Source organism: Danio rerio, chromosome 25 (assembly GCF_052040795.2).
Source record: "Danio rerio strain M-AB ecotype USA chromosome 25, GRCz13ab, whole genome shotgun sequence".
Classification (NCBI taxonomy): Eukaryota; Metazoa; Chordata; class Actinopteri; order Cypriniformes; family Danionidae; genus Danio; species Danio rerio.
This window is the reverse complement of record NC_141045.1, coordinates 17,572,603-17,588,433: the sequence shown is the minus strand read 5'-3', so window position 1 is coordinate 17,588,433 and position 15,831 is coordinate 17,572,603. Positions and strand designations below refer to the sequence as shown.

Sequence of the window (15,831 nt, the reverse complement as noted above, 5' to 3'; positions counted from 1 at the left end):
GAGGGCAAGAATGAAATGAACGCGAAGAACTGAGTTTGCGTTGGGGGCGGGGCTGCAGTGACGTCGCTAACCAGAACTCCTAGATGGAGGGAGGGGCTGCCGCCAGGGGTGAGGATTTTTGCTTCGTCGGTGACTCGAATCTTTTGAATCCTTTCAGTAAAGAGATTAGTTTTCATTTATTCGCGTTCTTTCGGCTTAGTTCCTTTATTCATTAGGGGTCACCACAGCGGAATGAACCGCCAACTTATCCAGCATATGTTTTATACAGCGGATGCATTCCTTCTGCAATCAAGTACTGGGAAACACCCATACGCTCTCACATTCACACATACACATCGACCAACTTTTAGTTTGTTCAATACACCTATAGCACACGTGTTTGGACTGCAGGCCTGTATTCAGCATGGTGAAAGGGGTGTTTTTTTTCTCAAAAAGTAAACTTTTTTAGCAGTTATTTTTATTTCACTATGAGGTTCAAATACCACATTTAAAGCACTAGTTTTAGCTGTATTAGCTTGTCGGATGATCATCATAACCACACTTTTTAATGTACGAAAATAGTTCCTAAAGCTTTAGAATTAAGAAATAAATATATATTTTTTAAATATAATTAAAATATACACATACAAAAATACAAATTTATTACAAAATATCACATCAGAAAATGTATATCTGTTAAAGTTTTAAATAAAAAACTGTAGCCTATTGTCATTTATTAGACAAATAACAAACAATAAACCTTCCTCTGTCCGAATTTGACTGAATTTGAATAAAAAAATTCTAAATATAATATTAATATTAATAATATTAATAATAATGATAATAATAATAATAATAAATTAGTGTCGAGCTTCATGATTTTTCTTGTAAAATAGTACATTTGAAAAATCATGTATGGCATCAATAGACAAATTAGTATTCAAACTAATCATAGGCCTTTATGGCCGCTTTTGGTGCTTCACAACTTTTTTCTCAAGAATAAGGTCCAAGATTTAGAATAAAAGTCACTTGTAAAATGTTGCTAAAACTGTAGCGAAAGATGACTTCAATTATTCGATGGATTAAATTATCGACCTTTGTTAGTAAGGTGTGGGTCCGCCCCCCCTCCCCCCTTTTTTACACAATAAAATATAAAAGTACGGCCTGAAATACAGTATGTAGTAAAAAGTATACATTACTAAACCTGTTTTAGTTTCACGGTGGTAATTACAATGCACATCATGTTTACATCTATACAGAATAACTTGCATTTCAAATTTTTGGTAAAAATAAAATATATAGATCGCGCCACAAAACACTTTAAAACAAAAGTAACGAGCCCGATTTAAAAATGTAAGGAGTAAAGCTTTACACTGAATATTATTCAACGTTCAATATCCTTAATCCACAGTACTGGTTCAATTGTTGTCCAATTTTCTATCATCAATTCATAAATTTATATTATCATCAATTCATAATCCAAATCCAATATGATATAAGAATTTGCTCAATGTGTTTCTAGCCTTCGGGCATTAACATTGCTCTGAATGAGGAAAAGTTTAAGTTTCCAGTGGGAGCAACAGAAGAGCTGTTAACAATAACAGAAGTCACTCATTATATGTACCATTGCCATCTTGTGGTTAAAACAGACAAAAGCTTCTTGCCAAGAAGACGCTTTGACATTTTCTAGACATCATGGAAAACGGAGAAACACTACATCAGCCTTAGTCATTCAATACAATAAACATAAAAAAATAGAATTACAGTCACAAATATGCATGCAGGGCTAAAATAAGACATCCCAGATTTAAAGGATAATGGCAAAATATAAATATAATAAATATAATTAAAATTAGAGTTAATTATAGGGCAGCATTGAGACCATCTAATTGAAAAGATATTTGCATGTTTTCCAGAGTACAAAGTTGGTACAATTTATATTGATCTTTCAACAAAAAAAGATGCATTTTATGTGATGTCCCTTTTATATTAGATTTACATTTACACTAAAATGTTTGCCCTCTTATTGATTTATTTTTTTGTATATTTGACATGTCACAATTTAATGTTTCAGATCATCAAAAACATTAGTTAAATATAACACAAGTAAGCACATCATGCAGTTCTGAAAGTAAGATTTCTGTTATCAAGGCAAAACTGTGTGTAAATAGTTTTTGCCCCCCGTCAAAACAACTTATCACCGGAGCTGAATTTCTCTAGCCACAGCCAGGCCTGAATACCACAACACCTGTTCACAATCAAGAAATCACTTAAATAAAACCTACCTGACAAAGTGAAGTAGACCAATAGATCCTCAAAAGCTAAACATCATGCTGAGATCCAAAGAAATTCAAAAACATGAGATCTAGCAGTCTGTAAAATGTAATCATAAAGCCATTTTTAAAGCCTTGGGACTCCAGCGGACCACAGTGAGAGCCATTTTCTTCACATGGAACAGTGGAGAACTTTCCCAGGAGCTTTCATAGAAAGAGGTCACAAAAAACGCACAACAACATCCAAAGAACCGCATGCCTCACTTGCCATAGTTAAAGTGAGTGTTCATGACTCCACCATAAAAAAGGAGACTGAGCAAAAAATGATTTGCATGGCAGAGTTTCAAGATTAAAACCATTGCTGTGCAAAAAGAACAAAGGTTTTTCTCAGTTTTGCCAGAAAACATCTAGATCAATGGTCTCAAACTCAATTCCTGGAGGGCCGCAGCTCTGCATAATTTATCTCCAACCACCTCCAACCCACACCTGCTATATAGTCTTTAGTAATCTTGAACAACTTGATTAATTGGATCAGCTGTGTTTGATTAGGGTTGGAGCAAAACTGTGCAGAGCTGTGGCCCTCCAGGAATTGAGTTTGAGGCTTATGATGATCCCCATGACTTTTGAAAAAAATACTCTGTGAACTGATGAGACAAAACCTGAACTTAGAAAAGGTGTGTGTCCCACTGTGTGTGGTATAAAAGTAACACTGCATTTCAAAAAATAAAACACCATACCACACCAACAGTAAAACATGGTGGAGGTAGTGTGATGGTCTGGTGCCGTTTTGCTACTTCAAAATGCAACCATAAATTGTACTGTGTACCAAAATATCCTGAGAGAGAATGTCCAGGCCATCAGTTATTGACCTCAAGCTGAAGCAAATTTTTGTATTGCAGCAGAACAATGATCAAAAGCACAGCAGTAAGAACACTTCGGAATGGCTGAAAATTAAAAATGAACAATTTAGAGTGGCCTAGTCAAAGTCCTGACCTGAATCCAATTGAGATGCTGTGGCATGAGCTTAAAACGGCAGTTCATGCTAGAATTTCTTTTCTATTTTGTCTACAATTTAAAACTGCATGGTGTGTTTACTAGTGTTACACTTGCATATATGGTACATTTACATATACTGAACATATATTTTCTCAGATAAAAAATAAGTGCTTGTTAGGGATTTTATTTCAATAAGTAAAGTGTTCATTTGACACAATTTTAATGACTATAAAGAAATCTCTTACTCTCACCAAAACAGCTGTTGAGCGAGTAAAGATATAAACATGACAAATACATCTAGCGGACACTTTTCACAGAAACAGCAAACAAAAAGGGTAAACGTGTAAAATCCTTGAAAATCAATATGTGCTTTTACAGGAGAAAGCAGCAGCGAGAGATGAAGGGGTGTAATTAAATGGTCATATAATTGGATCTAGAGAACAAGCAATGAAGCAGCTTGTTAACTTGTTACTGTTACCCCGTGAGAGCGTGCCAGCGTGCCAGCGTGCCTGAGCCTGCCATTAGCAGAATGTTGTTCTCACATTCTATAGGGACGCAAGAAAAAAATACATGAAAAGGAAACAGTGAGGAAGACCTTGTGTGTTTCTATTCCTAAGAATCATATTCACAGAGGAAAGAGGACATGGGTCAAATATAACATTAATTGTTCTTAGATACGCCGCTCAGATGCAATTAAAAACGTCTGTATGAATCGACTATAGCCTAAACGAATATAAACAGTCTTTCGCAGATTGGAGGTCATTTCGTTCTTGTAAATGTTTTATAAATGTAGCCCTTAGAGGCTATGTTTGATGTTCGGGATGAATGCCCTTCTACCTTTGATGTTCGGTTGAATTTCTAGCCACCGTAACTTTGAAAGTCCGCACTCTGGAAAGGAAAAGATGGACAGGGCTGCCGAATCCAAATTCAGGGGGCTCTCACTTTTTTTGAGGTCCATCCTCGATCCCCTTTGTCATTCTTAACCTTTAAATAGACAAGCACTCTTGAAGTATGCCATCAACAGCGATCATTAGCGCACACTGGACAAAAAGGATGAGAAAAATGGAGAGACTGGAGAATTAAAGGAGAGGGAAAAAAGAACAAATGTTAAGGAGAGCCAAAAAGACAAAATAATTGCAACCTAATGGTGGAAACACTGCCATTCACCACATGACGCACAGGTCAGTCAATTACCCAGGTGTCCTTTCAGACATTTCCCCTGCTTCTATCAGTAATTGTGACAAAATGACATAATATGTTATATAATGCTCCATTTGCAGTGTTCTCGTCTAATAGTGTAAATAAACAGATCCACGTACAGATATAATTAATCTTATATTCCCATCTGAATCACGACAAATTTCTGAAAAGATTTGAACAGCATTTATTAATACAAATTCAAAGGCATATGTAGTGTTATATACTGCTGCACACAGTGGATGAAAGCTCCTTCCAAAATATCATACATTGCAAGGAAATTTGGAAGAATTCTATAGAGCGAGCATAGGCCTTAAACTCCATTGCTGGAGGGACGCAGCTCTCACAGTTTTGTTCCAACCCTAACCAAACACAGCTGATCCAACTAATCAAGGTGTTCAAGACTTTTAGAAACTAAGCAGGTGTGAGTTGGAGGTGGTTAAAGCAAAACTGTGCAGAGATGCAGCCCTCCAGAAATTGAGTTTGACACTATTGGTATAGAGGCAGGTAGTGCTGGGGAAGAAGGGGGCACTGGAAAATTCCCATTGAATAGAGTATGATTGAAATTGAAATAAGGATATGTATGCAGTAAGGGCAAACATTTTGGTTAAGGTTTCCCTAAAACCTGCACTAAATCATATACCAAGTCACATAAGCTATGTTTCCATCCAAAAATGTGTATTAAATTTATGCGCAAAACTGGAATAAGACGTGTGAATAAAGCAGCCTTTCCATCCAATGAGTTAAAGAGTACAAAATCGCCACTTCCTGATTATCTGGCGTCAAATATCAAAGGTAAAAATTGAATTTGCTGCGGTAAAAGAAGGTGCGACAATCTTTTCCTTATTTAATAAATGACTTGTGCCTCAAAGAAGGCGTGAGAAGCGGAGAACAGATGCTCTTGATTCTGGAGGTAACTAATAATATAATAACACTAATACTGAGATGAAAACAACATTTTAGATGTTTTACAATGTGCTCTGCCTGCTGGTTTGTCCATTCACACATATTTTTATCATCACATGATCTCTTCTTTTTTATCTTTAAAGTTTTAACTTTTTAATTTTGCATTGCATTTTTTCCAGATAATATACAAACTTACAAATGTATATGAAAAATAAAAATCCTATCAACAGAGAGATGACATGAAATATATAGCAACAAAAACAAGAAAACTGTAGAACTCTTAAATCAAACCTACACTTTTCTACCCTCTTCTATGCACCATCCCTCCCATCTCCCCCCTCTCACTATTTTCTGAGGCCTTCAATAAGTATGCAAAGATGAATCAAGACACAGATAAATAAATAATAAACCAACTGAAAAAAATAATTAATAAATCAATTAATTAATAAAAAAATAAATATATGGGTAAATACAGAAGAAGAAAATGTAAAATAAACATTAAAAGTCTCTCTTTCTCCCTTTCGAAATAGTCAGCAGTTCCTGAAATGTCAAGGTTCTCAATGACAGACAGTATGGGACTCCATGTTTTGTTAAAGGAGTTCCTATAAAACAATGTCTCAGTTTCTCAAGGCGGATGCAGTGTAGAACCTCTTTAATCCAGTGTTCTGATGGAGGGGACACAAGTTTCCATTTGAGGAGAAGCGTGCCTGGCGAGCAAGGTGGTAAAGGCAATGACGCGGTGTGTTGATGTTTGCGTATAAGGGGTTTGAAGATAACCAAAGATGGCAGTCAGAGGGTCAGGAGTGATGATTATATTAGGAGTTTGAGAAATTAAAAAAAATATATTAGATCAATAGATTATTCATTTTGAACATGACCAAAACATGTGAAGGTAATCGGCCAGTGACTGCTTACATCCGTTACAGGGATCACTTCTGTCTGGAAATATTCTAGAAAGTTTGGCATTAGTGAAATGGGTCCTATGAAGTATTTTACATTGTAGTAGGCCGTGTATGGCCCAAATAGATGAAGAGTGAACTAAACTGAGAATGTTTTCCATTGGTCCTCAGAAATCTCAATATCCAGATCTTGCTCCCATGTTTGTTTAAGTAATGATGATCTCTTATGACAAAATCACAAGGCATTTTTAATGTGCATACTGGAATTTGTTCGGTTAAAGTGTTTCCATCGTAGTTTATGAATATTTTTTCTTATTGAATAAAAGTTTATCCAACTTAGTTATGCGCATCATTTTTTTATGCGTATTATGGAGTTTCCATCAACGTTTTTATGTGCATATGCAAAATGCGCATAAAAATAGGAGGATGGAAATAGTCAACACCATGATGTTCTCTCTGTGCTGCTTAAACAAAAATGTTACTAGCATTGGGGTTTCTATGTTCCACTGTGTTGAGTTTCTTTGCCGGTATTTTAGGTTTATGCTGTAAACGGGTGCCTACAGTAACAGTACTTCAAAAATCACATTGATTCAGGGAAGAAAGAAGCAGGAACTGGAAAACAGTCAACAACTTTAATCATAAAATAAAACAAACACAAAACAAAAGTATTCATATGCAGGATTTGTTTAACCGCCCGCCACCAGCCTTGCTCAGTCACAGCTAATCAATTGCCACAGCTAATCCAAGGCACCCAATCACAGAGCTTGCTCTACGTGTCGCCACAACGTGTAGTTAAATGTTTTATGATTGGTCTACATCAAAACACTTATCCATGTACACCACAACATGACAACAACTGATTGCTTAAAAATACCCCCAAAAACAGTTAAAAATCAATAAAAAATAGCTCATTCAGGAGTTCCTATCACAAATGCTGAGTTACCTTTATGTGCTTGTTTTTGTTCTATTTAAAATACTCAAAAATATCTTGTACAATTACATTATTTTTTGTACCTTCCTAAATCTGAAGGCTTCAAACTAATTCATGTATTTTTTCCAATTTTAACAATTCAAACCTCAGTCTGACATTTTTTTTATAGAAATGTATAAAGAAAATCTCAATCTTGATTATGTGATCTTTGAGACATTTTTATCTTCCTATTTCCAATAGGTGAAGAAAAAAAAAAATTGAAATCACATTGTGAGCGCAAGAAATGCTGGCTGCAGTTCACTCAATGACCACTAGTGTTACTTATAATGGCTAAATGCAGCGACTTTTATAAACTGCCCGAAACATCTTGGCAAATGCATAGAAACTCTATATAATTATAAGTGAAGGATTGAGTCAATCATGACTAAGATTTTCTTAAAGGTAATACAAAATCTTTTTTTTTCTATAGCAAACCAGACACAAGAATCTCAACACTTCAGGTAGGAAAGTAATTTTCTGAGAAAATCAGCCATTCCGACAGTAGGAATGAATCCATTTCTATTCAAGAGCTTTGAAAAATCTAACCCGGTATTGTGTAAAGCAAAAGCCTTTGCCATGAGACAGATGTTCCATATTAGGATGTTTGTTTTTGTCATATTTATCAGCAGTTATAAAAAAAATAAAAATAAAAAACAAGTCTGCCCAACTGTTAGAGAGTTCAAATTAGAGCATCAATTTGATCTGCAGCCATTTCAAAAGAATCCAATAAGAATGTTAAAGTGATTTTTCAAGCATCGGCTCCTCATGTGGATGCGGACGGTTTTTTGAATAGAAGTAAATTACCCCCAAACAGCCTTCCACTTAAATAAGGACAAAGAGGACCCATGTCTGCTGGTCATCCCTGCGGTATTTCTGAATGGCGTAAGCATCTGCTCCAGTGAGTGAAGTGAACCGAGTCTATCAGTGACAAGACTGCGTAAAGTACAGCACTTGGCAGAGAGGGAGGAAATGGAATGGAAAGATAGAAATCGGACAATCACAATGCACTACATGATTCATCCACGTTTAATGTAGATTTTGTAACATTTATTCAGATGTAGATAAAACATGAAAATTTAGATTTACAAAATCACACCACTAGAACGAAGTCCACGAAATGTGGTATAAACATAAAATATAAAAGCTGTGCGACTGCCAATTCAATTGTGTGTGGGGTTTACTATACATACAAATGTTTCCCAATACTGATCCAAGACACCATGTTTTAAGACATAAGAAAATAAGTTAATTAGTATGGAATCTTTTTGTTTTTAAATAACAAATTGAGCCAAATATTTTTGGCTTAAGCGTACAGACTATCAAAGTGGACATTTATAAAAAAAAATTTTTTAAAAAGACAAAACATGACAAAAAAAAAAAGAAATAATTCACCCAAAAACAATAAAACTAGCCCATAATTTACTCGCCCTCAAGCAATCCTTAGTGTATGAGCCTTTCTTCTCTAAGACGAACACAGTCACATTAGTTTTAAATGTTATCCTTTAATGGTGTTGTGTATATATATATAGTGGCTATTTTTTAAAACATTCCAAAATCTGCGCATAAATCTGTCATAAAACTAACCCATACTCTACTAGCTGGTTTACACATGTCTTATAAGGAGTATTAATGCTTTTTTGTAACAAAAATATTTAGAATTCTTAAATTATAAACTCAAATCAATGACTTCCAGTGGCTGGCGAACTTGCACATCAATATATATGACAGCTTGATCTCACGAGAAAAACATCACTGTTTTACATTTTGGCAGTTTAGTGGCTAATTTAGTCAAATGTACAATTTTAAAAAGGAGGCATGGCACCCTACCCCACCCCTAAACCCAACCATCATTAGGGAATAAGCAAATCACACTAAATTGTTCAAATGAGATCGTACGAATTCATATGAATTAAAATCGGCACTAAATCAAAAAGTTACGAACTGCCGTGTGATGACATTGTTTAAACGATCACACATTAAAAAAAAAAAAAAATTGAATATTTAAAAAAAAAAAACATGCACTTTTTCATATTAACTGAAATATATAAACAACACATATCGGACCTATATATGCTTCCTTTACAAATATTATAGAGAATGTTCCATATAAAATCCCTTAGTTACCTAGTATTCTAATCTCATATATAGATCATATAAATCGTTAAAAGTTGTAGGCCTAATTTACAGCAGGCAAAGTTATTAAAAAAATTAAATCCTACTTAATATCATTATTATTAAGTAAGATATTGTTTATTTATTTATTTATTTTAAAGTCTACTTTTACAATTGACCACTGCAGAAATGTTCTAACCAACAGGCCCATGTCATATACAGTACAGATACATTTACACAGATCCTCAATTAATAACCTACTATAAATTAAAACCAATAATGTATGCTAGGCCTATATTTTTGTTTTCACAAGCTTTGGAGACATAACATAAATTCTGCTTTTAAATAATAAATCCCCTATACCTTTCGCCATGAGCCATGGCTGTGTTCAAAATGGCATAAATGTTTTCAAAGTGCAACGCAATTGTCAACATGAAGATCTGAACAGTAAAAATACTTTAAAAGCAAATTACACCTGAGTGATGACTTAGTTTGTTTTTTAATTCCAAGTTCAAATGTTGAAACATTCTAAATGAAAAGGGCATAGGGAGGATAATTGGGAATAGAACACAACCATGAACTATGAGTCTAACTACAGCTCCTGAGCTTACAAGTTTGCGATGCAGTTTGCGAATATTTGTTGGAACGACAGACTTGAGAAATGGCAATTCAACAAACTATCTTTGTAACGACGGAACTTGCAACCTTATTTAGCTAACGATGGTTTTCGGTAAAGCACCCCAGTTCGTTTACCTCAAAAACAAATTGGCTTAGTGTTACAGTATAATATTGTTCTCGTTCGACTACTCTCAGTAGAGCTTCCGCTATAAACGACATCATATGTCGAGTCAAAGAACACATTCGACAGTAGCATGATTTGAGTTTATATACGTATATATGAATATTTGTGTTACAAAAACACATCAATCTGCTTTATAACACATGCATCTATCGTCATATGGGTAATTTTTATGATGGATTTATGGAAGCTTCAGAAAAAAAGCACCTATTAATCACTATTATACAGCATGAAAGACCCAGGATTAAATTTAAAACTTCTTCAAATGCATTCGTCTGACAGAAGAAAGTCCTTTGTGAGTAAAATATAAAGCAGGGGTGCCCAAACTTTTTTTTAAGAAATGTCAAAAACCAACCTTGATTAAGGCTACGGAGCTGAGAGTAAATATAGATGCCATGGGTAATTTCCTAAATTATTTAATAATTTTTTTAAACGACTCAAAAAATTGCTTTATATTAACTAACACATAGTATTTTTTTTTTTTACATTTTATGTATTATAGTAACATTTTACTTAATATAGTAACAACAAAACAATGTCATTCATAAAAAAAATTACACTAGTTTTACCTTGATTTGCTCCCGGGTGTCTTCTGCATAGTCTTCTATCTATTTATATTTTAATAAATCAGATTCATTTACAACATTTAATTGAAACTTTTATTTTCAGTTTGCTTTTTTTGTAGCTCAGCAATAAAACTAACAAATTAAAGCTGCAAGCAGCAATGAAAGGGACCTCATACAAACAAAAACATGTTAAATTAGAAATGACGATCTCTCTGTGGTAAAGGAATTCGCCTCAACCCTCTCCATCATTCCCACTCTCCTCTCAGTTGGGATGTTGGGCCAAATTAAAGGTTACAATGGGACAACTTTGGCCCATGGGCCCCTACATTGGGCATCTCCTATACAGAGCTATTATTGTTTGGGTGAACTGTTCCTTTAAGATAATTTGGTCATACAGTACATACATCTGCTTAAAATAAAGCAACCTTACAGTACATAAAGCGCATGCAAGGTGAGGGTAAAAAATAAAAAGAGTTAATACTGCGATTAAATATATAAGATAGTATCTGTAAAGCTGGGTTATTTCTTTCATACATCTGCAAAGGCACTTTAGGATTAATCCATTTCAAACCATTAAGCAGCTAATTGCATTTCCACAAATAAAAGCCGGAGTTATGCAAGGCTTTCCATGCATCATCTTAGGAATGGAATGCTATCATCAAAAGACATTTTTTTTATGAGTGGTTTTATATTATCTAGATGACAAGAGGAAAGAAAATACTCAAACCATTATTAGTCGTACGTATAGGGGTATAATTAACAGCATATTTTGTCCATCAGTCTGAAAACAGCGTTCCCAATAGAGGCTTCCCGTTCTGGCTCATTCCACGTTTCTGTACCTGGTGAAAAGGTTGTAAATAACTCGCAGCGTCGATTTTAGGTTACAATTCACAATATCTGGAATGAAACAGAAAAGATTTAAATTACTCAAGAACAAAAGCCTTTTTAGTAGTTACAGTTGCCTCGTTTTAGGGCACTTGAGCAGATAACATACACAGATAGTGCACAGATTCTCTAGTTCTGATGATTTAGTGGATTTGAAGCTTAAAATGGTTTTATGCAATGAGTGATAATGTAATAACTCTTCAAGGACACCCAAATGTACACACTTTATAAAGACTAGTTTTTGAACACTTGAAATAATAATAATAATAATAATAACAACATATACTAAGCTGTACATCTGTTTACAATTAATTCACATTTATGCATTTGGCAGAATCTATAATGGATTTAATGAATCTTCTCTATAAAGGACACCCTTCACCCTTGTGTATTACTCCGCCCACATACAGCGACAAGCACTCTACAGTTTGAAAAATATTGCTGCTGTTGGACAATGTACTTTTGAGGTTTTTTTTAGTCAAGAATGTTGTTGTTTGGATTGCAACTATGCAGTTTATTTAAAAGGACAGTGCCTATTTGAAATATTTATCATTTCTGAGAGACAACACGTCGGCAGCCATTAGCCTGTCATACTGAGCAGACCAAAGACGGTTGACGTTGTCTATCGATAAGATAGCAACAGAAACTGCACAAAAAGCCCCTAGAAGATTAAAACAGCTGATCAAATCATTATTACACTGGTAAGTGGTATTTTAAATCGATCTCTGTCTTTTGTATGATGTAGTGCGGTATTTATACTATAATATTTGTAGTGTGTTGAGTGTGAGATGGGACTCTAATATCAGGAATGTGTGCTGTGTTGGCAGAAAGAAACTAGCTCTAAAGTGACGTTAGTGAATTAGTAACTGCTTCTGTTGTTCTATCATTTTATTCTAGCAGAAATAAAACAAATATAACTTTCTCCAGAAGAAAAAATATTATCGGAAATACTGCGAAAATTTCCTTAATATCACTATTTGAAAAAGAATAAATATTTCACAGGAGGGCAAATAATTTTGCCCTCAACTTTATATACATATATTTTAAATGATCTTTCATATTTAAAGCATTTAAGAACTGTACTTTCATGTTAAAAAGCAGCATTTGATAGACGTAAAATATAAGCAGCCCAGTACAGTTCTGACAACACTAATCTTTTTAAAACCCCACAATTACAATGATGCAACGGACTTGCAGAAAACAAAGCCATAATTACCCTCAGGCCTGGGTTTAGGCCTCTCCATTCCACCGTCCTGCATCAGCTCAAAGGAGAAAGACACATTATGAACCTGCAGGTAAAAAAGAAGCAATCATATTTGTGAGAAAGTGGGGTGGACATTAAAAAAGGGATTTCCCCCAAACTGAACATTAGATGGACCTAAAGCAGTTATCTCTGAAATCCACACACAAGGACTGGATATTATAACACAGCTACACATCACTCCACTTATCCGTTTCCTGTGCAGAGGCAGATTACAGATGCATCCTGGTGCGACATGCCCAGTTGGCATGGGACGGGCCTGCTGGATGTGACCCAGGTGAGCAGCCTGTACTCTGGGCTGAGTGTCAGCACCACCCCCTCAGTGACACTCAACACAGCACATCACGATGGCTTCTACTATGAAGCACGCTAACCACAGATGAACTGCTATATTATACCTTTTGGTCAAAATTCTCAGGTGTCAGGAAGAAGTTGTAGAGGGGGACGAAGTATCCTTCCAGAAGTCCCATCAGCAGAACCAGATACACACCGTCTGCAAACTACAAACCCACATCGGTCAGAACAACAAAGTCCTGTACGTATTTACATAAAACAGAGAAAGGATGCATGCAATTGGTTAAAGCAGATATTTTTAAAGTAACTACAGATTTCAAACTCTGTGAAAAGCTGTTCTTTGGAATGCTCCATTCATTAAAGAATCATATCAGAATCTAAATTAGATAGACCTTTAAAGAATCATGTGACACAAAATTATTTTGTGGGTTCGGGAAATTATTGAAAACAAATTGTGTTTGTAATTGTATTTTAATTGTGACTGAAAGGTAAAAAAAATCTAATTATTATTTTTTTTTGTCTGCACCAATAACGATGTGTTGACATGTCATAATGGTGAGTTCACACCAGACAAGATGAAGCATTAAGCATGAGTGGTTTACATGTTAAGTCAAAGACTCAAGTTACAAAGATGCGAAAAAACATTCTGTGGCGCTATTCGTGCAAATGACACAAATTACATGACTCAAATTGATCATTTTGCGCGGTTGACGCACTTAATGCCCGAATCGCTTGACTTGGAAAGTCTGAACTTTATCGGAGATGCCCGCCACATTAACTAATCAGGAGCTTGCTATAGTATGGGGGTTGATAATGAATAAATCATGAATAAGGTATAGCCTTAACCAGGTATAGTTTCTGGAGGAGTTGATGAACTCAGAGTTGTGTGAACCTCTGAAAGGATCTAGAGGACTCAGACATGGCGCCAAACTAAAATACACTGTTTTCAGCCTTCCTAAAGCACAGCTTCTTTCTCAATACAATCCATGTTAGCCATTAGCAATAAAACTAGAGTCCCTGGAGAGACAGAAGCCTTGCCCATGATGCAAATTCCCATCTATTGGGAAGTGAATTTAACGTGTGAATGAATTAAACTCAAAATGTTCACATGTCTATTTACGTGTGAATTTATATGCGCAAGCTGTGTCCGGTGTTCGAGTCCCTGCTTGCAGACATTTGCAGATATCGCTCAACAACTTTGCTTTCTGAAAACACACACACACGCGCACGGCAAAACAAAATCCACTAAAAATAAATCTTAAAAAAAAAAGGTTGTTTTCTTTCAGCGTTTTCGCAGACAGCAACTGTTTTTTTATGAACTATAAAAGGTTGTTTTGCTAATATTAACGTGCGTTTTAATGTCTAAAAAAAGTGGTGGACAGAGTACTGAATAAATCATTCTTAAGTTAAAGTACTAATATTTGACTAAAATTGTAGTGCAAGTAGAGTAAAAGTATCTGTTGTAAATATTACTTAATGTATGAGTAAAAAGTAGACCTTTCCAAAATACTCTAGAGTAGTGAGTATTACGCTGTAATTTGTGGAAGTGTGTAAACATCACATTTTGTAGTGCATTTGATTGCCCAGCAGGCACACAACATCATTAACGTTAATATTAGGTTAGATTTAGGAAATGACATCAGGTGACCAAAATTCAATGTCTAACCAGCGTCTAAGTACAGCGTTATTTTGATGTCCAATAAAGACATCAAATGACGTTGATATTTGGTTAATTTGAGGTTGTGTTGGAAAGTGACCAAAATCCAACATCAAGCCCACATCTTATTTACATCAAATACTGACATTTATTCATCAGGTATGGAAACCAAAATCCAGCGTCAAGCTGTAACATCATTAGACTTGATATTTAGTGGATTTTAGGTTGGACGTTGACGTCGTAGGCCTGACATTGGGTTTTGACATCAATTCAATTTTCATTTCCAATCAAAATACAACGTTCCCACGACATTGGGGTACAACGTCAATATGACATGTTGACATCAAGTGCCTGCAGGGTGTTTAAGGAAACTGCAGACAACATACAGTAATCATTCGTCATCTTCTCATCAGAGACATGCATTTAATAGGGCTCTGGGTCAATGCGTGTAAAGATTTTGGACATCTTTTTCGACACTTTTATGATTCCAAACAGTTTGCTGCAATTAGAAATAGCCCATGTCTTGAAGTAGTTCATTAAGATGCGATTTACCTTCTATGTGATTTCATAGACAAGAAAAAAATTAAGTAGTGACTGCGGAGTTAAAATTTTTTCACTGACATTACACCAAACTATTTTCTCAAAAGCCTTCACAAACATTGGTAAAGTTATTAAAGATTTCTCTATATGTTTGATGACTGTCCATTTTGATAATTAAAGCTTTAGTTCACCACTGTAATACCATGTAAATGAGTGTCTGGCACAGTTAAACGTGTTTGGAACGACATGAAAAGGCAATAAATGATGACAGAATTACAATTGCACTTGATTTACTGAACAGACGGTCTTACATTGAGCTGCTAACATTTATAATAATGACTCTAATACTTGATATTCCATAGCTTGATCCTCAATTCATATTAATTACAAAACGCGTTGATCCATTTACCTGTGTATCCAGTTCAGCGACCTCCAAGTTGAGTTTATTCAGGTGTTTGTTGACGAAGGTAATTAGAGTCTGTGGAAAGCAGATGCAT

At 35.1% G+C, this 15,831-nt stretch overlaps 1 protein-coding gene across 1 annotated transcript in view; it reads right to left on the bottom strand.

The window, feature by feature from the left end:
* Positions 1 to 10,603: 10,603 nt before the first annotated feature.
* parvaa (parvin, alpha a) overlaps positions 10,604 to 15,831 on the bottom strand; it is a 28,563-nt gene continuing 23,335 nt past the window's right edge. Inside the window, 4 exon segments of the mRNA NM_001002872.2 lie at positions 10,604 to 11,594; positions 12,799 to 12,871; positions 13,242 to 13,343; positions 15,744 to 15,812. Coding sequence (NP_001002872.1) covers positions 11,518 to 11,594; positions 12,799 to 12,871; positions 13,242 to 13,343; positions 15,744 to 15,812 — 321 coding nt within the window. The 3' untranslated portion in view covers positions 10,604 to 11,517.